General features: G+C 34.4%; 1 protein-coding gene across 18 annotated transcripts in view; it reads right to left on the bottom strand.

The window, feature by feature from the left end:
• Window positions 1-26,442, bottom strand: part of SCMH1 (Scm polycomb group protein homolog 1) — a 140,580-nt gene that overhangs the window by 57,042 nt on the left and 57,096 nt on the right. For 17 of the 18 annotated variants that reach the window (XM_036232603.1, XM_036232600.1, XM_016140010.2 and 14 more), the window contains 3 exons: window positions 22,954-23,188; window positions 6,757-6,845; window positions 2,190-2,433 (listed from right to left, as the gene is read on the bottom strand). In XM_036232603.1, coding sequence (XP_036088496.1) covers window positions 2,190-2,433; window positions 6,757-6,845; window positions 22,954-23,188 — 568 coding nt within the window. Of the gene's footprint in view, window positions 1-2,189; window positions 2,434-6,756; window positions 6,846-12,972; window positions 13,019-22,953; window positions 23,189-26,442 lie in introns of all 18 variants that reach the window. The other variant, XM_016140025.2, reaches the window with a different exon arrangement.

Genomic DNA, 26,442 nt, shown 5'->3' on the forward strand with positions numbered 1-26,442 from the left:
GGGTTATTTTAACTTTTGGCTGTTATGACCAAGGCTACCCTGAACATTCATGATATATTTTTGAGTGGATGTATGTTTTATATTTTCTTGGGTATATACCCATGAGTGAAATTGCTGGGTGACAGGCAACTCTATGTTTAACATTTTGAATAACTTCCAAACTGTTCCTAATGTGGCCGCAACATTTTATAGCCTTAATAGCAATGTACAAGTGTTCTAATTTCTCCACATTCTTGTCATACTTGTTACTGTCTCTTTTGATTATAGCCATACCCATATATGTGAAATGGTGTCTCCTTGTGGTGTTGATTTGCATTTCTCTATTGACTAATGATGCTGACAGTTTTTTTAAGTGCTTATCAGCTATTTGTAGATCTTTGGAGAAAAGTCTATTCAAATCCTTTGCCCATTTTTCCAACTGGGTTATTTGTCTTTTTTATTCATTGAGTTAAAGTATTCTTTTGTATACTGGATTCAAGTGCAAGTGATTTAAAAAAATAAATCAGATTTTGTCACTCCCCTATATAGTACCTTTTAATGATTTCCTACTATGTTTGCAATAAAATCTAAATTCTCATTCTGGCTTCCAAGGTCCTACATGATTGTGCCATTCTTCCCCTCACATAGTGCAGGAGTCAGAGTGGTCATTCTCAGTGTGTGCATCTCAGCTGCCTGCGTGGAATTCGCTTTCTTTGAATGGCTCCTTCTTATCATTCAATTCAAATATCACTTCTTCAGAAAGATTTTCGTGAAAAGAAATTGTATCTAAAGAAGCTCCCCCTCCACAAAGGGGAACAAGAAAACTTTGGGGGATGATGGATATGTTCATTATCTTGAATGTGGTAATGGTTTCATGAATGCATACATATGTCAAAACTTATAAATTGTATACTTTAAATATATACTTTTTTTTTTTTACTTTAATTATACTTCACTAAAGCTGTTAAAAATCTTCCTTCATAATCACATCTTTACTATTGGTATTTTATCATATTTTACTTCCTTAGGAAATATTGTCTATCTGAAATCACCTCATTTATTTCTTGATTTAAATGTTTACTATCTCATCCCATTAGAATGAAGTACCATGAGGGCAGGAATGCTGCTCAGTTTTTTTTTAAAACTACTATATCCTCAGTTTGGTTCAAAATCAGGTGCTCAATAAATAGATGGCTAATTGAATGAATGAATTCAACAGGTGTTTAAAAGATACCTACAGACAATATGAAGGGTGACTTTCCTCAGCTTCATCACTACTTTTAGACTTAAGGGGTTGAGATTCATATTATTTCCTTTATTAAGAGCAGCTATCTCAAACTCTATCCTGGATAATCTTCAACGTCATCATTAAAAATATAATTTACTGTTCAATAACTCTGTGGAACTATTCTGGTACCACATGGAAGAATATATATATTTGCCCTTTGGTAGTGGTTATTTTTATAATAGCATAATAGCATGTTATAATATGTAATACAGTAATAATATAGTGTAATTGTAATAAATATAGTACCTAATAACTATAATAGTAGCAGTAATACAATAAAAAAATTTGTTTAGCACTTGCTATTTGCCAGATATTATGTGAGTAATCCACCCATATAATATCAATTATTCCTCACCATAACTTTATAAAGGCAGTATTCTTTTACAGATGAGGAATCTGAGATTTAGAGAGGTGAGCTAACTACCCAAAGCCACACAGCTGGTAAAAGGCAGAGGTGGAACTGCAACCTAAGTCTATCTTACTTTGAAACTCATGCTTTTTCCATTCTGCTACAGTGCTTTTCAAGTATTTTTATAACACAATGCTACTCCAACTCATATAAAAGCCCCTATGACCCGCACAAGATGTTTACCTTGAAAATGACACTCCTCAAACTGTGAAATGGGTTAGGAACAAAAGTCAGAAGGTGAGAAACTAGTTGCCTGAGAATAAACCAAGATATTTAAAGCAATAAATTTTTACTTTATCACAAACTTCACATCCAGCTTCATTTGATATTTTGTTTTTACTGTTTCTGATGACTCTAGGATAGACTTCGGTTTTTACCTAAGTTGCTGGCCCTTGCTCCTCCTCTGCCTCCTAGTGAGGTTTATTAGTGAAGATATGATGACCATGAGAAATATAAGTAATTTCTATTAACAATTTGGGTCCTGATTTCTAGAGCTCATAGATGGGCCTTTACCTTTAGTACCAGGTGGCTGTAGGTTGTCTCCAGTCAAGGAACACCAGCCCACAGGGAAGATGTCCCGGGAGTCGAAGCGGCACCAGTAGTCAAAGGCCCCTCGCCACCCATCAAAAGTGACAAGCACTTCTGAGCCCCGCACCTCCCCAATAGTGGCTGGGCATATGAAATGAGGGTTCTTCCTGTCCACAGCTTCTAACTTCATTCCCATTTTGAAGAAGTTGTGGGAAGGTGATGGTGGTTCCTAGATGAGAAAAGAAATATATAGACCTAGAGGCAAGAGAGAGGCTATGTATGCCAAAAGACTGCTACCTCATTTGGATGATTAAAAAGGGACCCCTAAGGTAAGATTTATAATGGAGAGTTAGTCTTTCTTTTAAATGAATTTCAAAGTATACCAAAGTATTACTCTATTAATCCTAACGTTGTGACATTTTTGCTTCAGGTTTTTTTAAAAAGAAATAAAAGGTAACAGATAAAGTTGAATCCCCTTTTGTGCCCTCCTGTCCCATTCCCTACACATGCTTTTATACTTTATATGTACATATCTATTTGCTTATTTAAAACTTTTATATAAATAGTATTATATTGTAAATATTCTATAACTTGTTTGCTCAACATTGTGTTTTTGAAATTTTCCATGTTGACAAATTTAGCTCCAGTTCATTTTAACTGCTAATGGTACTCCATTATATGTCTACATCATAATTTATTCATTTTCTTTTGATGGACATTTAAGGTTTTTCCAATTGTTTACTATTTCAAAAGAGTTTTAATGATCATTCTTGCACTTATTCCTTTGTACACATGTAGGTGGGTTTCTAGGAGTAAAATTGCTGGGTTATAGGACAGATATATACCTCTCCTGCTTTATTAAACATTAAGTTGCCCTCCAAAGTAGTTGTAACATTGTACATCGGTAGGGTGTTCTTTTTACTCCCCAACCGATTTGCAGTGTAATGAATAAGTGTTGTACATTCTATTCTGTTCCCCTGGTTTTACTGTCTGGTCCTGTACCAATAATAATCTTATTAAATGGATATTTGGAAGAAAAGGTCTCTTTACTTTGTCACTCTCCAAAACTGTTTTGGCTATTTTTTTTCCTCCTTGATCTTTCATGTGAATTTTATAATCAGCTTTTCAAGTTCCACAGAAAAACTCTATTTGGATTTTGACTGGAATCCCAGTGAATTTATAAATTAATTTGGGAATAACTTGTATATATGATATTGAGCCTTCCCAACCAAAACATAATAGCATTTTCTATTTGTTAAGTATTCTTTAATGTAGATTTCTTCTTTAATACAGATTTTAAAATGCACTCTATAAATATCTCCAGCTTTTTACTAACATTTTTTTTACTAGACGTATTATAATTTTTTGCTGTCATAAATGGTATCTTTTTAAAAAATTAATTAATTTTTTATTATCGTGACATTGGTTAACAAAACTCAGTAAGTTTCAGGTGTACAATTTAACAGTAAGGCATGTATATATATATGATATATATAAAACTATATATTATGTATATAGTTGTATATATATTGCATATATATATTAGATAATGACTGCTTTAATGTTTTTTTGGCATCAAAGTCTGCTTTGTCTAACTTCAGCATAGTAACAGCAGCTTAGGTTTTCCTGGTATATCTTTTATGTTCTTTTACTTTCAAAATTTTTGCATCATACTTTAGCAGGGTCTCCTTTAAATAGCATGTAGCTAGAGTTAACAATCTATGTCTGACTAGACTGATGAGTTTAAGCTTATTTCTTGTGGTAATCGATATATTTAAGTTTATTATAATTATTATATTTCCTATATTTCTATTTTACTTGGTTTTTTAAGGTTCTTTTTCTCCTTTACAACTGACTGAATTTGCTTCCCTTTTCCCTCTCCATTGATTCAGATGTTACCCATTCTATTTATAGTCTTTTAGCGGATCCCCTTAAGATTGTAACTGTATAGCTGATATACGTCTAAAACTCATTTTTATCTCTAGTCTCAAACAATACGAGAGCCTTAGAATATTTAACTTGAGTTAATAAGTGTTTGATTTTTTTTTGTTTTTAAAAAGTTTTATTATTAATTTCAAGTATATAATACATTGGTTAGACATTTATATAGTTTATAAAACAATTCCCCTGGTTGCTCTTTCTCTCTTCTGGCTCTCCACCTAGCTATTACATTAATGCTAACTGCATTCCCTGTGCCATGTTCCCCACCTCCGTGACCATCTATTAACTACTAATTTGTACTTCTTTAATCCTTCACCCCTTTCTCCCAGCCCCTCAACCCACATCCCCTCAACCCATCACCAGATTGTTCTTTATATTTGTAAATGTTTGATAATTTATTCCACATGGTTATACTGATTAATCACTTTTGTTATTATAACTCATTTATGCAGTTTTAGGCAATGCTTGATTAGCTTTACCTAAATGTTAACCAATCCTTCCCTAACACTTCTTGCATCTTTTCTTCCTTTATGAATTCAATTATCTTCTTCCTGAAATATATTCTTCAGTTGTTCTTTCAACAGATATGTTAGTATCTACTTATATTAGTTTGTTTGAAAATGTCTTGATTTTATATTCATTATGAAATAATAGTCTAACTAGATATAAATTCTAAGTGGACAACTAATTTTCCTCAGTACTTCAAAGATATTCTGTAATCTTTGGCTTGTACTGCTGCTGTCAAGAAATGTGCTGACAGCCTAACTTTAATTCTATCGAAGGTATTCTGTGTGATTACTTGCTTAGATGTTTTCTTTTGACTTTAGTTATACCACAATGTTTTAAGGTATATATTTGTCTTTATTGTACACTCTGGAAAATTATCATTATCTTTTCAAATGTTGACTCTTTTTCATTCTTTCTAAGATAAGTATTTCTGGATTTCATGTTCAGCATCATTGGACCTTCCAATATTATTCTTTTTTCTTTAATATTTTCCATTTCTTTATCGCTCTGTGCTGCATTCTAGAGAAATTTCTTACAAGTCTTTCAGTTAATTCTTCATCTATGTCTAAGTTGCTTGTATACCTATTTTTAATTTTAATGGTTAAGTTTCATTTCTAGACGTTCAATTTGATTTTTTCAAATGTATTTTAAAAATAGAATTTTATACTTTTCTCATTTAAAAATAATATTATTGTTTATTGTGTCCACTGATGTCCCACTATGTTGGATTTGTTTTGAGGGCTCTATAGTTCTGAATCGAGTACTCATCTTCAGTGGTACTTTACTTTTGGGACTTCTATGACATTGGGGTTGAAAGCAATAAAATCCTCTAGAGAGGTTTTGGGTTTGCTTCTGCCAGACATTCAGAAATATCTCCATACAACTCTGGAGTTCTTAGATAACACAGGTACTATATCTGACCCCTGAACTGTCATTGGGAAGATTATTTTATGGAGGAGATGTCTCTCTTCCCACCCCTTTCCAAAGCCAGGCAAAGACTCTTCCTCATCAACATAACAGCCTTTTCACTATTATGTTAAAGGAGTAAACATATGAAGGATCTGATCTGGTTTTGTATGTGGCAGTCTCAGGTCCATGCCCTGGCTTGCCTGGGCCCAAAGCCTAACCTCCTATCCTATTGTGGCTATTAAAAGACAAGATTCTTGGAAAGTAAGACTGGCAAAGCCCCTTAAAACGCCTGCGGGTTCAGTACATAGACTTAACACTCTGGTTTGCCTTCTTTATTTTGGCCTCTGGAGAGTGTTATTACTCTCTAGTAAGCTCAGCAAAGCATTTAAAAGAACATTTGTTGAATCTCTGCTCAACATTTTGAGATATTCTGCAGTGAAAGAGTTTTTAAGTTGCCCAGTAGACTATATTCTGGGAACCAGAGTACTCTCAGGATTTAGACTTTAATAGCAGCACAACCCTTTACAGTAACTCTAATCTCATTAAAGAAATCAACTGAGAGCAGACTGATGCCTCATCACTTGAGAAACAAGGAAGAATGAATACAGGTTTTGGATCTCTGTTCCACCACTTATTGGCCATGTGATCTTGTGCAAGCTGCTTATTTGAAAGTATTTGTTTCCTTAACTATTAAATAGAAATAATAATTCTTGTTTCAGAAAGTTAACTGTGGATATTAAATGGGGTAGTGCATATAAACTCCAAACATACTATAGGCACTCAAAAAATCATCTCCTTTCTTTCTGTTTAGCATATGGACCTTATAAAACTCCAAGATCTGTAATAAAACCAGCTCCTTTAGATTTATATCATATTTTACATGTTTTACTAGTAAACACATTTTTACTCTGTGAGGCAGATAAAATCCCACTTTTTTATATATGAGGTTAAAAGGATATAGCTTATTATTGGCAGAGCTGGGATCCAAAATTCAGGAATCCTAATTTATAATCTAATGTTCCTCTAGGCATAATTGTTCTTTCAAAAGGTACCAAAAAATCCTTCTGCTGAACTAGTTTCTGAGAAGGTATCCTCAGACCATAAACATATAGACATTAGAGGCTTAGTATTTGAAAGAATGTAAGCATTTGACCTTAAGCAGTTTGGAGTTGGTGGTATCTGAGGGACACTGTACCTTATGGAAAATCCTGATGGGAGCCATCTCTGCTCCATTTAGCGTCTTCAAAAGGAACATGGGCCAAGAGGAGGCATTCAGCCGAAATCCTGTAGCAAACATAATGAGCAACAGATAAAAAATATGTTTTAAAGGGAATGGTGATATTAAGTTTTCCCTTTGGAATCCAGCTACTCCTGCCACAACCTATGCTGTGATAAGTTACGGAATCATAGATTGTTAGGAAAGGACTTAAAGGTTAAACAGAAGAAATGCCTCATTAGACAGATGAAGAAATGAGGCACACAGAGGGAATATAACTTGCCCAAGTGTAATGTTGCAAAGTAAGTAGTGGAACAAAGTCCCCAACCAAGTTTCGTGACTCCAAGATAAGTATTACCAATTATATATTATAATGCCTAAAAAGTTTTCCTTGAAAAATCCAAAATAGATGTGAGATAGAATTAACAAATTAGAAATGATCTAAACAGTAGAGTGTGAAAGTTATTCTTCTTAATAATTTCTTAAGAAGAAACCAATTATGTCAACTGATAAAACCCAATTCACGAGTAAATCTTTTTGGTTTACGTCAATATAAACTAATTCACTGTTTCTCTCTCTCTCTTGCTCGCTCGTTCTTGCTCTTCACCCTAGTTTGTATACCCTCTTTTTCACACACACACACACACACACACACACACACACACACACACACAAAGTACAAAACACTTTTTGATATTTATTTTAACTTAAACAACTTAGGATCAGGCAATGATGAAGATGTAAGAGATCATCCTATCTGAAAATATTTTTACAAAAGAGGAAAAAGAAGCCTAGAGAGGTTAATTGTACATTGTCATTCAGCAAGAAAAAGCAAAGAGGAATGCACCACTTAATTAAGAAATTGTAAAAAAAAGATTACTGTTACTGTAGTAGGTCTTCTAATTAGTAAAGGAAAAAAAAAAAAAAAAGCTCCAAGTATCCAAGTACTTCTTTCAATCTAGCTTCAACTCTCTGTCCTGAGATACCAAAATCTAGTGCTTTTGGATAGTTTCCCAAACTACTGCAGATTTCCTGTTCTTGACAAAAGAACCACTAGGTTGCTCCAAAGCTGCAGAGTTGGAAATAACAATAGTATCTGATATTATTCAGCACTTTACTGTACACAAGACACTGCACCAATTACTTTCCACTACTAATATCTACCTGGTGAAGTAGGTATTATCTTCAATTTATAGATGAGAAATGAGGTATAAAGCAAACTTCTTAAGATTTCAAAGTGAGTAAATAACAAAGATAGGACCAAAACCCAGGCGATCTTACCCTTGAGCTCATACTCTTAAACACTATGTTAAACTATTAGTATGCATGTAAAATGAAAAAAGAAAAATCAGCTTTTGGGATTAAGTACTGATTAATAACTACAATTAAATTAAACGGGAAGAAGGGAGAAGAGAGAAGAAAATGAAAAAAGAAGAGCGTTATCACCCATATGATTTAAATAAACTTTTAGTCTCAAAGCTGGCTAGGCTACGTCAAGCTTCCCAAAGTCACTTACATCAAGGATGCTGATAGCAACGTGGACATTCTTATCACTTAATCTAAAACTGCTATCACTTACTTTTTCCTTTTGGAAAACAACCCACCCTAATTCTATGTGATTTGTTGGGAATGTCTGTCATATGACTCTAACTGCCCAGTCACGGAATGGAAAATAATGGCATTTAAGAGTATCAGATTCCCTTAGACCAAGAATGAGCATATGAGCATGTATGTCCCAAGTTGGGTCAACTGTTTTCTGATATATGTATATTGGAGGAGAGAGCGTTTCTTTCTCTGAGAGGATGGCTAGAAAGATGTTTGTAGATTTGCTATATGAAGAATATAACTGAGAATAAAGCCAAGGGCGAGCAAGAGATGGAGAGACATCAGAGTGTCTGAAATCCTGCATCCAAATGCTAACATCAGGCCTTAGGTTTCTCAGTTATACAAGTCAGTAACTCCTGTATCCTTCTTTACCCCTCCTCAAATCTGGTTTGAGTTGAATTTGTCACTTGTAGTTCAAAGAGTCTTAACTACTACTCTTTTTACCAGTTAAAAGAAAAAAAAATAAATTTCTCCAGAAATTCTGGTTCGGGCCTCGTATGTGTGTGTGTGGGGAAAACAACTCTCCTTAGGTAGGGTACGGCTGAAGCAAACCGAACCTAGATCATATTTGTCATGAGTGGTTCAATACACCTATGGATAAAGCAAAGCAAGGGACAACTGTTCTAGAAAAATGCTCCCTACACCTTGGTAAAAGAGGGAAGTAGTAAGGAATGCTTGCACAATTAGAAAATTCAGATTCGGGTCCTTAGTTCCCAACAACTAGAGTGCTTCACCATTTAACACCCAATTCCATTTTTTAGGAACAGGTTACTCAGGTGCCTCTACCTCATCTGGAACTTGAAAAGCTAAAAAAAAAAAAAAAAATCCTCTCAGCTCTGGGAACCCTTCTAATAGCTAATATTTTATATGTAATTTCTTACTGTATATTTGAAATAATACTGTGAGGTATGCACTATTGTTATTCCTAGTTTGCGGATGATGAAACAGAAACTCAAGACAAGTAACTTGTCCAAGGTAGTAAGTGGTAGAGACAAATTCCAATATATGATGTCTCACCCCAGATTTCATGGTTCTGAACTATTGTTTCAGTACCTCCTAGCAAGCTTCTTCAAAAGTAGAAGGGCAAAAAGAAAAATTACCAACCCAAAGAATTACTGAGGTACCTTATTTCCCACACTCTGAGGTGATGTGGGGACCCCCCTCCCAAACTCAAATGTATCCATAATCTGTCTTGGGTAGGAGGTCACAGATAGAATTTTAACATTTAAAGTGACCTCAGAGGCCATATAGTATGAAGGTTTTATATTACAGATGACAAAACTGAAGTCCAGAGAGCCTAAGAAACTAGTTCATGGTCATGTACGTTGTTCCTGAAGTCAGGCTGGAGCCTCAGGACTTTTCATCTGGTTCTATGTTGCCTCTCAAAGAAAACACTGATTACGCATACATTATGTTCCAGGCTCCACGTGCTAAGCACTTCAAGTGGGTTATCTCATTTAACCATTACAACAATTCTGTGAATTAGGAGAGAAATAGTGGAGCGAGGCTGCCTTGATTCAAATCCAGCGGATACTTACTTGGTGTGTAACTTTTGGCAAATTGCAAATCCTCCCTCTGGCTTTAATTTCCTTCATGATAAAGTGGGATAAGAATACTTATTACCTCAATGGGTTGTTCTAAGGATTAAAATAGGTTAATACATGCAAAGGACTTAAAATATTGCCTGGTATCTAATAATTGTTAGATAAATGCTGGCTAGTGTTATTATTATTATAGACGAAAAAACTGAGAGTAGAGAAATTAAATAAAATATCCAAGATTACTAAATTAGAAAATAGTAGAGGTAGGATTTAAACCCAACTCCTCTGTCTCCAGAGCCTTCATCACATTAATATCTTCAAATATTTCTTCACACGACCCTTCCGTACTCTCAGTAAAAAAAAAAAAAAAAAAAAAAAAATGTTGGAGTCATAAATTTGTGAAAGCAGGAAGTGAAGAATAAAAACAACAATTTGAGGGTCTCCTCAAAGTAAACAATGGCCTGGGGTGCTTACAAGGAAAAAGACAGGTCATTTCTTGGTCCCCACTCTCTTTTTGTCATATAATAACTGTCTCCAGCCCAAACCTCTGCTCTGAGTTTCATGCTCATATTTCCAAATTGCCTTATCCTATAGCTCTATGTGGACACCAAGAGATTGCCAAATGAGTAAGTCTAAAACAGAATTCTTGATTTTGCTATCTCCTCCAAACTTGTTCTAAGCCACAGGAAGACTTTGCCTAGACTTTTGTAACAGACTTCTAACCAGACTATTTCTACTTTTGCCTCCTACTGTCTGCTCTCCACATAGCAGCCAGAATGTTCATTAAAAAAAAAAAAAAAAAAATATATATATATATATATATATATATATATATATATATATATCTCCTATCACATCACTCTTATGCTCGTATCCCACAGCACAAAATAAATCTAAATTCTTTTATGCATGTTAACACAACTTATATGATCTGGAACTTGCTTACTTCTCCTAACACATCTATCATTATTCACTGGTCTTTCTGTTGCTCAAACACACTAACCTGTGTCTCTTTGCTTCAAACACCTTTCCTTTTCCTCAAATAGTTTTTTGTTGAAATCTCAGCTCCTCAGAGAGGCATTCCTAGACTATCTACCTAAAATAGCCTCTTAATCCTGCTTCCTTCTTATTTATCCTTAGCTTTTAACACTGCTTGAATTTCCTTTTTTCCCCTTGTAATGTGTATGCATTTTCCAACTCTAAGCTCTATGAGAGTTTTATTGAACAAAGCAAAAATATCTCCATTTATTAAATGGGTGCCAGGAATTGATGGATGTTTTACCATGTTATTACATTTAATCCTCACAAAAACCATTTGTGGCAGTTTATTAATGACCTGGTAGTTGAAACTCAAGGTTAAAAGTCAAAGCAAAGCAACTTACCGCACAACTGAACTAGTAAGTGGCTAATATTACAAAGCCAGGTCTCTTTAATTCTAAACGTAAGCATGCTACAAGTGTTCTGCTTCCCTTAAAAATACTAATATGGAACAAGTTATAAAGAGTTTCCAGGTGCTCTCAAGATGAAAAAACTACTGAATAAATTAGGGTACAGCTGTTTAAACAATGACCTGATGAAGCTCTGGATTTAAATGCAGATCAAAAGATCTAGAATCTAATCATAGTTCATGCCCTCTGGTGGCAGGTAACAGAACAACACTCACACCAGGAACCAGGGCCCTACTCTCCACCCTGCCATTGTGCTACATAATTACAAGCTTTGTGAAGTTATTAGACTCTATGGTGGTCAAGATGATTCCATGACAGCCCCAATGTATTCTCTCCTCCCAGAAGAGCTTTGTATATGTGTGTGTATACAAATACATGTACAGAAATATGCCGCTCTCTGTACAGTCTTGGACAACTTGCTTTCCTCTGCCTGTTTCTGTATTTGTCAGATAAGGACACTGAATTAAAGCAGTGCTTTCAAACCAAGGTTTGGTGGCCTATCTAAATTTTGCCCCAAGAGTGACAGAAATGAGTAGAACTAGAAGACAGGTAGGTGCTGAACAAACCATCTTCTCTGAGGAAGAAATGATTGTAGTGGGGAAGGACTGTTAGGATTCCTTTTAGCTCTGATAGGATTCTATCACCACTTCCCAGCTATATCCCCATATACACACTCAAACACAAATTAATTCAGATTAACTCAATTGGCAGTGGGAATTGTGACTAATCTTGAGCTAGGCATAGCTATAGATGGTTTTAGAATTCCCCAAAGCCAAATTTTAAAAAATTAACTTTATAAACATTTATGCCACCATAGTTAAAGTTACTTCTCTCTAAAATTTTTTTCCCCCCACAAATTTCTATAAACAGAGTTCAAATTTCTGTGACCAGAAAATGAAATGTGCATCTTTTTAAATCCCCTTTTTTACTAGGTCTGGGAGGTGACTTAGTAAATGAAAAGGCTGATTAGTGACAGAAACATACAAAAGGTTCCTTTCAAGTCAATGTACATATATACACCAGAGTACGTGACCAAGTTTGCTAAGCAGGCAGTTTGTACTGGGATCCTAACACACTTAGTTAGGGGCCACCAGAGGCTGGCTTTTGCTCTAGACCAGGGACACTGGAATCCTGTAGGGAGCATTAAAGAATACATCCATGTCACCCCAGAAATTCTGATTTAACTGATCTAAGGCTTAGGCACTGAAAATTTTAAGAGTTCCTAAGTGATCCTAACTGGCAGCCAAGTTTGAGAACTAGTGATCCAGACAACTCTGTTTACAAGAAATAATCAGTCTTGAGCAGTGAAAAAGGTCAGTAGAACAAAGGGTCATGAGGAAAAGTTTGGCAGCACTGATAGATAATGTCACCTGTAAATCATCCTACCTTTCTACCTTTTCCCCTGGAGGACTCTGTGAGAGAGTAATAAATGTTCTTATGAGAACAGAACACGTGCGCGCGCACACTCAAACATACACACAAATCATACAAAATTTTAATAGAGAAGAATGCTCTTCTAGAGCAATGCTTCCCAAATATAGACCAATTGCATTAGAGTCTCGGGAGAGCCATTTACCATGCAGAATCCCAAGCCCCATTACCTAGAGATTCTGATTCAGCAACTCTGGGGAGAGGTCCAGAGGAGGCCTGGGGAACATGAACACACACACATATATATGTATAATTATATATATAATTTATTTTAAACTTTTTATTTTGAAAAATTTTAAACCTAGAGAAAGTAGTAAAACAGCATATGAACAACTATCTATCCTTCACCTAGATTAAATAACTAATAACATTTTACCACATTTTCCCATATATCTATATACACTTTGTCTTCTGAACTATGTGAAATTTAGAGACATCATGACACTTTACCTCTAAATATATCAGTACATTTGTCCTCAGAACAAGGATAGTCTCCTTTAATGCTGCATTACTATCATACTCAAGAATTTAAAAAATATTCTCAATTACCCCCAAAATGTTCTCTATAGCTGTTTAATTTTTTAATACAGGATCCAATCAAGAATCACATATTGCATTTGGTTGTCATGTTTCTTTAGTCTCCTTTAATCTAGAATAGCCCTGTTGCCTGTTGATATTTTTGAAGAGTTTGGACTAGCTGTTTTATAGAATGTCCCACGATTTTGATTTTTTTCTAATTGCTTCCTTATAATTAATTAGGTTCATGCTAAAACAGTTTTGACAAAAATACTATACAAGTAATGTTGACTACTACTCATTGCATTACTTCAAGAGGCACATGTCAGTTTGCCAAATTTCTAATGATACTAAATTTGATCACTTGTTATGGGTGACTGACAGGTTTCTTCACTGCAATACCTTTGTAATAGGTAATCAGTGGGAAGAAACTTGAGACTGAATATTCTATTCTCCAATAAGCTGTTTTACTCTCTGGGTTTAGCATTCATTGATTATCTTTCACTGAATCTATTAAAATTTTCTACCATTCCATCTCTATTTATTAGCTTGCATTCTGTAAAGAAGGCCTTTTCCTGAAACTTGTTTTTTTCCCCCCTTGTATATTACTAGGGAACCATGAATACTACTACCATTGTTCTTTTATTTTTATTATTCTTTTTCATACTCATATTGTTTCAATTTTGGTTAGTAAGAACCTCTTCAATCTAGTTCCTATATTCTTCTGTTATGTCCCCAACATTCTTTGAGATGTCTTTGTTTTCTGGCATGGTAAGATGTTCCAGATTCACCTTATATTTTCTCTTCTGCTCAGCCTTTGAATCAGTCATTTCTCCAAGGAGCATAATTCCTTTTAGTAGAGAACGGGATTTAGTAACCAAAATCAAGGTGTGCTCATAGCTTCTGAGGTGTCTCTGAGGTGTCACTGCTTCCAGGCCTTTTCAATGGACAGAGCTTGGAAAATATATACATATGATACAGACATACAAATATAAGTTAAAGTTTAGAGTCCATACAGATGCCTCCTATCAAATCTTATAATGCAGTATTCTTCTTCATCTTCTCTCATTCCACATTTGTATATTATTTACTCATTTGCTCTATCTTCAATACATGCAAAATAGTTTTAGATTATGGCAAAACCATCAAAATTAAGAAAAAGTCAGAATTTCTTTGCAGTTTCATTTTTTCTTTAAAATATACTCCATTAAGGGCGTACAGTGAAGGTTCAGTGTTCAGGTTATTTGAATTCTTTTTTCAATATGGTTATGATATGCATTTAATACACAATTCAGTTTGTTTCTGCTTTGTTCATCTTTTTTGGTTTAATTTTATTTATTAAGTAAAATATTTATATAACACAAAGTCAAAAGATTATAAAATGGTATTCTCAGAGAAGTCTCTCTCTCATTATCATAATTTCCACCATATTCCCAGACACTCCCAACAGGTGACCTTTTCATTATTTTCTGGTTTCATATTCCTGTGTTTATCTCCATAAAACTAAGTATATAAAATAATTTCATATATATTATATATGTGTATGTGTGTATAAACACGTTTCCTTTTTTCTCAAAAGGGGCATTAAGCACATTTACATTGTTGTGCAACCTCTCACCGCCACCCCTCTCCAGAACTTTTTCATCTTTCCCAACTGAAACTTTGTACCCATTAAACAGCACCTCCCTATCCCCTTCTTTCTCCCCAGCTCCTGGCAACCACCATTCTATTTTATGTCTCTGTGAATTTCTCTCTATTAGTTCCCTCAGACAGATAAGTGGAATTACATAGTATTTGTCCTTTGTATCTGGCTTATTTCACTTAGCAGGATATCTTAAGGTTCATCCACACTATAGTACGCAGCAGAATTTCCTTTCTTTTAAAGGCTGACTAACATTCCATTGTATATACATATATACACTGTATTTGTTTACCTGTTCTTTTGCTGATGGACAGTTGGACTGCTTCAACCTTTTGGTCATTGTGAATAATGCTGCTAAACACAAGTATATAAATATCTGCTTGAGTCCCTGGCTTTCATTCTTTTGCCTATATACCCAGAAGTGTAAATTCTGAATCATATAGTAATTCTATTTTTTGAGAAACCACCATATTGTTTTCCATAGTGGCTGCACCATTTTACATTTCCATTAGTAATACACAAGAGTTCCAGTTTCTTCACATCATCACCAACACTTGCTATTTTCTATTTATTTGATAATAGCCATCCATCCTAATGGATGTGGAGTGCTTATCTCTCTGTGGTTTTGATTTGAATTTCCCTAATGATTAGTGATGTTGAGCATCTTTTCATGTGCTTATTGGCCATTTGTCTATCTTCTTTACAGTAATGTCTTTTCAAGTCTTTTGTCCATTTTTAGATCAGGTTGGTTTTTTCTTTTTTGGTTTTGTTATGTATTTTATGTTGAAGGAGTTTCTTTTTTTTTCTTTTTAAATATATATATATATATATTTTGGTCACTAACTCTTTAACAGATATATAATTTGCAAATATTTTCTCCCATTGAGTGAGTTCCCTTTTCACTCTGTTGACAGTGTCCTTTGATGAACAAAATTTTGATGCGGTCTAATTTTATTTTTTTCTTTTGTTGCTTGTGCTTTTGGTATCATATCCAAGAAATCATTTCCAAATTCAACATCATAAAGCTTTTCCTCTGTTTTTCTCCTACAAGTTGATCTGTTTTGAGTTAATTATTGTATTTGGTAAAGGTCCAACTTTATTTTTTTGCATGGAGATATACAGTTTCCCCAATACTATATGCTGAATCAGATATGTGATTAAAAAAAAAAAACAAAAGCTTTATTGAGATATAACTCACACCCCATAAGTATATGATTCAGTGATTTTTGAGTTGTGCCAGATCACTGTACCTAATTTTAGAATATTTTCATCACTCTTCCAAAAAGAAACCTTATATCTATTAGCAGCCACTTTCATTTCTCCCTTTATCCCAGTCCCTGGGAAATACTAATCTACATTCTGTCTTTATTGACTTACCTATTTTCTCCCATTGTGTGGTTGTCTTTTACTTTATTAATAGTGTCCATAAAAGCACAAAAGCTTTTAATTTTGATGAGGTCCAATCTATCTAGTTTTTCTTTAGTTGTTTGTGCTTTTGGTGCTATATCTCATAATTATTGCCCAATCTAAGGTTTACTTCTATGTTTTTTTTCTAAGATTTTTATAGTTCTAGCTCTTACATTAAGGTCTATCATCCACTTGAAGTTAATTTCTGTATATAGTGTGAAGGCAGGGTCCAACTTCATTGTTTTGCATGTGGATAGCCAGTTGTCCCTGCATCAGTTGTTGACAAACCCCACTGAACTGTCTTGAAACTCTTGTTAAAAATCAATTGAGCGTAAATGTGTGGCTTTATTTCTGGATTCTTAAATCTAATCCACTGATTGCTATGTCTATCTTTATGTCAGTCCTGCAATTTCCTAAGTACTGTAGTTTTGCAGTAAAAGTTTTGAAACTTGGGAGCATGGCATAGGGAAGGCAGTTAGCAATAATGTAATGGCTAGGTATAGAACCAGAGGAGAAAAAGAGCAATCAGGGCAATCATTTTATAAACTATATAAATATTTAACCATTGTACTGTATACTTGAAATCAATAATAAAATTAAATAAAAAATTGGGAAATATGAGTTCCCAGTAGTGTGCTGAATTATGTCAAAGTTCATGATTTTCTTCCTTATTCATTAACATCTTCAGTACTTTTTTTTGTCCTCCTAGCCTGTCTTACCTTAAGAGAGCTATGTTAAATCTCCTATTAGGGTGTTTGTCTATATCTCTTTGCATCTATCATAATTTCTATTTTGGTACTGAAATATTTTTAACCATTACACTTTCATTATAAATTGTGACACCTTCAAGCATTATAAAATGGCTTCCCTGTCTTGTTTAATGCATCCTGATCTGAATTCTACCTTCTCTAATACCAGAATTGCAATTTCTGCTATTATATCACTTGAACTTCCATGGTGTATCCTTGATCATCATTTTATTTTTAGCTTTTCTGATTCACTTTACATATATGCCCACTCTACACAGTATAAAGCTGGATTTAACTTTGAGTAACAATCTGAAAATTATTTCCTTTTAATAGGTAAGTTAAAACCACTTACATTTATTAATATAAATTATGCATTTGGTTTCAACCTTGTTTTATTTTCTGTGTTTTCCATATTAGTTTACCTCTTTCTCTGTGTGGTCTATTTCTTGATCTTATTGCTCCTTTGGTATTTAGAAAGTTTTGGAATTTTGTTTTAACTTTCTCATTTACACTTCTACTATTTGATTTATTAGTTTTAAGTGATATCCTAAGAATATTACAGTAGGAAAGTGGCTTGCTTTCTGGTTCCAGTGTTTTGCTCGGCAGGCTTCTGCAGCACTCCAATCTTCTCTGTTGCCCATTTCCTGCAGTGCATGGAAGCAACTAGTAATCAGTGGCCAGCAGCAGCAGCCGCCGCCTTCCTCACCTTAAGTGGTTTTGCAGCAGTTTCTCCAAAAAGACACCTTTCCCTGAATAGCTTTCCTAGAGCATTAAAGGGTAAATTTCTAACAAGCTCTACAGCTGTGGCACCACAGTGACTTCTCTTGTCCAGTGAGCCATAGCTGTGCCCCCTCCAACAAGTTCTACATCTCAGCTCTGAGAATGGGGGAGGGCACACTCTTCTTTGGGCCCTCTATCTTGGCCCCAGTGTAGTGGCTTCTACTGTGCCTGCTACTCTTCTATTCTTTAGAGTTCTCTTTTCTTTCGACTAGCCTATCCCTCATTCCTCTAATCTTCTGTTATAGTCAACAATTATATTAAACTTTCTGTGTTCAAATTACTGTGTGGGTTCTCTCTCTTCATGAGACCTAGACTGATACACATATTATTCTCTTGTTACTACTTCTGTTTTTGCCTTAGATTGACCACTTCTTTTTTTGGCTGAAGCTCTTTCTCTAATTCCTCTGAAAGGGCTTGGGGTTATAGGGTTTCCTAAGTTCTTGCATGGTGAAAACTGTTTCAGTAATAATCTCAGTACTTGAAGAACAGCTTGTCTTGATATAAAATTCTTGTTCTCACTTTTTTCTCTTGAATTTCTTGAAAACATTGTTTCACTTCTTTTCACTTTGTACTTTGCATTTGAAAAGTATGATGCAAACCTGACTTTTTTCCCCTTGTAAATAATTTGGCCTTTTTGCTGGAGGCGTAAGAGGAATTTTTCTTTATTCTTAAAGTGTAATTGTTTTACAAGAATATGTCTTAGAGCTGACCAATCTGAATCAATTTTCTTAGGAATAAGGTAGGTTCTTTCAATATGTAAATTCAAGTCTTTAATTTTTGGAAAACTTTCTTGTATTATAATTTAAAGTATTAATTCTATTCCATTGTTTAGTTTATCTTCTTCAGGGGCTCCAATTATACATACATACAAACATATACAGATATTCACTGGGTCTTTGTTGAGTAGGTTCTATATCTATTAGTTTCTTTCTGATACTTTTTGATCTTTTCTAATATTTATTTTTATTTTCTTGGCAATTTTTATTTCTCTTCCCAATGTCCCTTATTATATTTTAGTTGAAACTAACGTCCCATTGGGCACCTGGAATTGAGTCTTCAATTGAGATTATTTTGTCTTTCTTCAATTTTTTTCTTGAGTTTGGATAATTCTATTTTTTATATCTTCTTGTCTATTGTGCATTTCTAGTTTGGCTTTTAAAATCTGTGATTCAAGGTTATTTTTTCATGTCTGTCAATACTTGTTTAATTCAAGTTGGGTTGTCATACAATAGTGTTCCTCTGGTTAGTCATTAATTTTCAGTAGTTAAAATGGTCTTATCCACATCTTCTGTTTTCTGTCATATAGAAACATTTTATGAATGTTGACTGCTGTTTCCTAATCAATTGAAATGTACTGTATTTTCCTGGACCAGCAAAAACAGGAGGTTCTATTTGGCCGGGGATCTGGAGTCTTGAGTATTTCTATTGGCATAGTGAAATGCAGTTTCTTTAGTAGATGGGATGGGATGGAAAGATTGATATGTCTTTTGATTTTATGATTCTCTTTTGTTCCTATATAAATTACCATCCCTTGCTTCCTTCTTTTCTTTTAGGATTAAGTCTCCCTTGCCCCCAAAGGTAGTTATCTTCCCAAGGCTGCTATCTCCAATCCCTTACACTTTCAAGTCACTCTCTTCCTTCTGATTCCCCAGAAGCCAATGTTCTGATCCCATAGGTCTTAGCTCTGTTCTTAGAATTACCCACTCTGGATGAGACTTTTTCTGGGGATTATATTAAACCCCTACTGCCCTTTCTCTTTTTTAAGCAGTTCCCGCTTACATACAATTCTTCATTCTGGCATGAATCTGGTACTGACTGTACTGTTTCAGTTCTTTATAACTGAACATATAGACTAACATGTAATTGAAATCTGTGATATTCTTGACTCCTATTTATGTTTAGCATGAGTTCTAGGTGTACTGATCTGCTTTCCGTTTTGATCTGTGCATTTATGGAGAATTTATGGAAAGATTTTGATTTAAGTGGTCACCATTATCCCTGAGACTTTATTTTTAATAGCCTCCCAAGATACTTCTAAACAATTATTCCTAAAGTAGGTTGAGAATAATCCAGTATCATATGACTATAAAAAGAATTGAAGAATATCTCCATACTACTAAGAAGTCATTTCAGGACATATTGTTAAATGAAAAAAGCAAGGTCAAGATAAGTATGTGTAGTATGCTGTCATTTATATAAGAAGGTGGAGGATACATATCTATATATGTACACACACATACACACACATGAATACATTTTTTATATTTAAAAAATTGACTATAAACTATGAAAGAAAGTGGTTACCTATGGCAAAAGAAAGGAATAGAATGAAGAGGCTTTCATTGAATATGCTTTGCTGTATGGCTTTGTCTTTAAGAAAAATGCATATCATTTATGTATTTATAAAACAAAATTTAAAAAGGCAATCTCTAAAAGTCAAAATTAAAATGAAACAAGTGAGTCTAAGTTTATATCAAGTTAGTAGCACTGCTACCCAAGGAGAACTAATCCAATTGACCTTATAATACATTACTTGACTGTATTTCCCCTGAATAGAAAAAAAAGAAAGGCAAATAACTCAAACACTGTTAGTACTCATAATGGTAGTGTTGGTATTGTTATCCTGAGACTGTTGTATGTGTACTGAGGATATAGCAAATGAGTTATTTTGTTAGTGACAGAAAGAACTAGAGTTTTGCTGTTGTACAACAGAGATACAGATTTATGAGAGCAAAGATGAAATAAGTACACTACTGTCCTGAATTTTAGTAGCAAGCATCAAAATGAACTTTTTTATCTTAAAAAGGATGTTCCTACCACTCTATATCAAAAAGACCTAGAAAAAATGAGCAACCCACTAGCTCTGAGCACTCTATTGCTCAGATTATGGTCTCTAAATACCATTTCCCACTAAAAGGAGCCAAGGCACCTAAAAGAAATAGTTGATTTCATATTTGTGGCAAGAAATGTATAAGGCAAGCAAGGAACAGTTTGAAATTCCAAAAATCCAAGACAGCTATCAAACAATAAAGAGTCAGGAGACAACTTGATGAGGCTCCTATGAAGCCAAAGGTGGGACAATTCGAGAATCAATAAAAACGATTAGTATAATGAACTAAAACACATTAAATATGTATAAATCCTTGAGTTTATGATACTAAACAACAATAAAATCCTCCTAAATCTTTTTGGAGGATGTCTGTAAAGCAATTCATAATTTTGAAAGTTGGTAAATACAGAAAATAATTGAGCATTTAAACCATCTTTCTTGCACAAACTATGCCTAAGGACAACCAAATAGTTGTTGAAAACTTATTTTAATGGGTGTATTCCATTTAAGTTATGTGGACAGAATAATAAGATTTAAATTTCTCATTTTGCAAGCACAATAAATTGATGAATCTATATCAGAGGTTATCAAACTATAGCCAGCAGGCTGGCCACTCATTTTACCCATTTGTTTGTGTATTGTCTATAGCTGCTTTCATACAAAGACAAAGTTGAGCAGCTGAAATATTTACTATCAGACCTGTTAAGAAAATCTGTCAACCTTTGATTTAGACCACAAGCAGTAATGACTGCTACATTATAAAAGAGATAATCAAACCGTACATGTTTCCTAATAGAAGTAAACACCACCATTTATGAATTATTCTTATGAAAAAAACTGAAACTGAACCTAATCAAGCCTCTAGATCTAGTTACCAATTTCTAGGAAAGAGAGGATAGAGAAGCATGTTAAATGATCCCATACATAATCAACAAAATTTAATTGTGGGAAATTTTGAAGACAAATGGCTTAGGTTTTTCAATTAATAAACTGCCCCCCCCCCAAAAAAAAATTTGAGGAGAACTGAAAGGTTAAAAGAGATTTAAGGGACATATCAACCAATTGCAATATGTGGATCTTATTTGGATCCTGATTCAAAGAAACTGTGATAGAGAGAGAAAGAGAGAGAGAAAGAAACAGAGAGAAACAGAGAGAAACAGAGAGAGATGCATAGGGGAAATTTAAACACTAAGTAAATATTTGCTGATGTTAAAATTATTGTTCATTTATTTACATGTGACACTGTTACAATTGTGTTTTAAAATATTATATATGAGTGATATATACTAAATATTAATGAAAAAATGATATGTTTGGGCAATTTGGCAGACGGGGACAGGGAGTATAAAGGTACAGATAACACAAGATTGACTCTGTGTTGATAATTATCAAAGATAAAGGGTACATGGACATTCATAGTGCTATCCTTTCTACTTCTGCATATGTTTGAAATTTTACACTAAAATAATTAGTTAATGGAGGAAAATGCTAAATAACTTGGAAGCATTTTCAAACAGTACATGTCCTGTAATGCTCAATTAATCTAGCACAGCCTCCTGATGGGAACATATCCCATAGCCCATAACTCATCTCTCCCTAGCCTCCATTGAGACTCACTGCAATAATGATTCACAATAACTGAAGAGATTGGCTAAATCCCTCAGGTATACTAAGGCAAAAAAAAAAAAAAGTGAACTTAAGGAGAAAAATCTAGTGGGGTTAGTAGTTAAGAAGAATAATGCATTTTATTAGACAATTCGAAGGAAGAAAATTCCCAGGACCAAGTAAGAATTTAGAGTAAAGGAGAAAAGGGACCCCTATAAAGGTCATCCTTTTTACTGGGAAATTTTCCCCTCAGTTCTTGTTATCATTGTAGGATTTGGCAAAAGCTCTATGGCTTTTTGAGGGAGATTAAATGGCAAGACCTCCATCCAGTCTGTCTCTCAGGGTAAATGGGAACTGACAAAGAAAAATGAAGGGTGTGGGTTTTTTTGTTGTTGTTGTTGTTAGAAAACAGAAAGTCTGAGATGCCTGGCTGTCATAAGTTAATGTAGAGATGAAATTATCCTGATTTTAGAGCTCATTTTATTTTGCGTGGGCTTTTTCTTTTGGACCATATGAAAAAGAAGAGACAGGCAGGGAGGACTCTAGGATTTTCCATAATGGGAATGGACAATTTTGGGAAGATAACTACTTGACTAAGGAGAGCTTGGGTCTAGTTACTCACCCAGAGGGGGCTGCAGCATACCCCCATTCTTCTCACAGTTCCCAACAGGCTGGATTTCAGCTGAGTCAACCAGCCGCCAGAAGTCATTCTTGTTGTCGCTGCCATCAAGGCGCAGGCGGAGGCGAGCACCTGTCAGCCCAACTACTGTGGCAATACAGGTGGATGTGGTGTTCCTGGGGTCCTGTGCTTCCAATTTCATGCTGATCTTGAACTCGTTGCTTGGAGGTGTGTAGGACTGAGGAGAACAAGCCATTGGGATTAGGCAGACTAAGGTAAATGGCATTTTCAGTAAGGGCATTAAGAGATGGAATCTGAAAATTTATGCTTTAGACTCAAAGTGGTTACAGCTGGGCCAGGGACAACCACCCTGAATTATTCCCTAATACTTAGGAAGGGTTATGTGCAAAAAGGAACACTTGACAGGTAAGATGAAGGGGAAAAAGTTACTTTCTACTAAAGCATCAAGTATTGACTCACACAAGTTAGAAAAGGACAAGTGTGCCTCAAACAATCCTAACTTAAACATTTTCTCATCCTATCTTCCTTCCCTAACTCCCTAATCCTCTAGGTGTTTATAATGCTTTGTTTTCAGAAATCACCCTGTTTACCTATCATATATCCTTAGTGTCTCTTCATGGAGCATGTCAGTATATTGGTCTGTATATCCACCACAGAGACTAACTGTTGGGGATTAATTTTTTTCTTATTTTGGCATTAGCTTATAAATCGATTCATATTTTAAAAACAATTTTAAGTTATAACTGACATACAATAAACCATACACTTTGATAAGTCTTGACATATGTATACATCCACGATACCATATACACCACTTAAACCTTTAAAACCATCACCACAACCAAGATAATGAACATGGACTTGTTTTCTTATGTCCATTTACAATCCCTCTGTCTAGCCTTCCCAGACTCCTGTCGCTAGGCAAAGACTAATCTACTTTCTCAGCATAACTATTCTGAAAGTCAACCATATTGTTGAATGTATCAACAATTCATTTTTTTTTAAGGACTTTTTAAGAGCAAGTTTATATTCACAACAGAATTGAGAGGAAGGTACTGAGATTTCCCATACATACCTGCCCCCACATATGTACAGTTTCTAATATTATCAGCATCTCCCACCACAGTGTTATATTTGTTAAAACTGATAAACCTATATTGATACATCATAATCGCCCAAAGTCCACAATTTACATTAGGGTTCTCTTGGTCTTATACATTCTATGGGTTTGTTCGAATGTATAATGGCACATATCTACCACTATGGTATCATACAAAATAGTTTCACTGCCCTAAAAATCCTGTGATCTGCTTATTCATCTGTCCCCCACTCAACCACAGGCAACTCCTAATCTTTTTACTGTCTCCATAATTTTGCTTTTTTCAGAATTTCATATAATTGAAATCATAGAATATGCAGCCTTTTCAAAGTGGCTTCTTTACCTTCGCAATATGCGTTTAAGTTTCCTCCATGTCTTTTCATGACTTGCTAGCTCATTTCTCTTTAGAGCTGAATAATATTTGTTAGTCTGGCTATACCAGTTTATTTATCCATTCACCTACTGCAGGACATCTTGGTTGCTACCAAGTGTTGTCAATTATAATAAAGCTGCAATGAACATCCATGTACAGGTTTTTGTGTGGTCATGAGTTGTCAGGTCCTTTGGGTAAACACCAAGGAATGTGATTGCTCCATCACAGGGTATGAGTAAATTTAGTTTTGTAAGATCACCAATCTGTCTGACAAGACGGTCACACCATTTTGCATTCCCACAAGCAATGAGTGAGAATTATTGCTGCTCCACATCCTCACTAGTATTTGGTATCAGTGTTCTAGATTTTGACCATCCTAAGAGGTGTGCAGTATTTCACTGTTATTTTAATTTGCATTCGGAACATTTTTTCATATGCTTTTCTGTTATCTGCTATCTTTTTTTTTTTTTTTTTTTGCTGAGGTATCTAAGATGTTTGGCACATTTTTAATTAAGTTGTTGGCTTTCTTATTGTTTTTAAGTGTTTGTTGCATATTTTGTATAAAACATTTTTATCAGATGTGTCTTTTATACATATTTCCTCCCAGTCTGTGGCTTCTCCTCTTCTCTTGACAATGTCTTTCACAGAATTTTTAAATTTTAATGTCTAGCTTATCAATTTTCTTTCATGGATCATGCCTTTGGTGTTGTATCTAAAATCTCATTATCATACCCAAGGTTACCTTGTTTTTCTCTTTTTATCTTCTAGGAGTTTTATAGTTTTACATTTTATCTTTAGAGCTGTGGTCTATCTGAATTAATTTTTGTGAAAGAAGTAAGGTCTGCATCTAGATTCTTTTTTTTTTTTTTTGCATGAGGCTGTTCGGTTGTTTCAGCATTATTTGTTGAAAAGACTATCTTTGCTCCACTGTAATGCTTTTGTTCCTTTAACAAAGATCAGTTGACTATTATATTTATGTAGGACTATTTATATTTATTAAAGAGTATTTGGGGCTCTCTATTCTGTTTCATTGAGCTATCCATCTCTTCTTTTGCCAATACCACACTGTCCTGATTATTGTAGCTTTATAGTAAGTCTTGAATTTGGGTAGTGTCAGTCGTCAAAGTTTGTTATTCTCCTTCAACACTGTGTTGGCTCTTCTGGGTCTTTTGCTTTTCCATATAAACTTTAGAACCAGTTTGTCAATATCCACAAAATAACTTGCTGGAATGTTGATTAAGCTTGCACTGAATCGATAGATCAAATTAGGAAGAATGGACATTTTGACACTATTGAGTATTCCTATTCTTGAACATGGATTATCTCTCCGTGTTTAAGTTCTTTGATTTTATTTAGTTTTATAGTTTTCCTCAGATAAAATTTATACTTATTTTGTTATGTTTATACCTAAGTATTCCATTCTTGGAGGTGCTAATATAAATATTATTGTTTTTTAAAATTTAAATTCCACTTTTTAATTGCTGGTATACAGAAAAATGATTGACTTTTGTATGTTAACTTTGTATCCTGCAATCTTGCTATAATTGCTTATTCGTTCCAGGAATTTTGTCAATTCTTTTATATTTTCTACATAGACAATCATGTCATCTGTAAACAAACAGAGTTTTATTCTTTCCTTCCCAATCTGCCTATCTTTTACTTCCTTTTCTTATTTTATTGCAATAACTAGGAGTTCCAGTATGATGCTGAAAAGGAGTGGTGCGAGAGACATCTTTCCTTTGTTCCTGATCTTAGTAGGAAAGCTTGTTTCTCATCATTACATATGATGCTGGCTATAGAGTTTTTAAAAATAGATATTAGTATGATGTTGGCTATAGGTTTTTTACACATATTGTCATTCAGCATAACTATAATACTCATCCATATTTCTGAATGTATCAACAACCCTTTCTTTTTATTGCTGAGTAGTATATCATAATGATGAACATTTGTTGTTTCCAGTTTTTGACTTCTACAAATAAATCTATGAACATCCATG

The sequence above is a fragment of the Rousettus aegyptiacus genome, unplaced genomic scaffold (genome assembly GCF_014176215.1).
Source record: "Rousettus aegyptiacus isolate mRouAeg1 unplaced genomic scaffold, mRouAeg1.p scaffold_m13_p_1, whole genome shotgun sequence".
Classification (NCBI taxonomy): domain Eukaryota; kingdom Metazoa; phylum Chordata; class Mammalia; order Chiroptera; family Pteropodidae; genus Rousettus; species Rousettus aegyptiacus.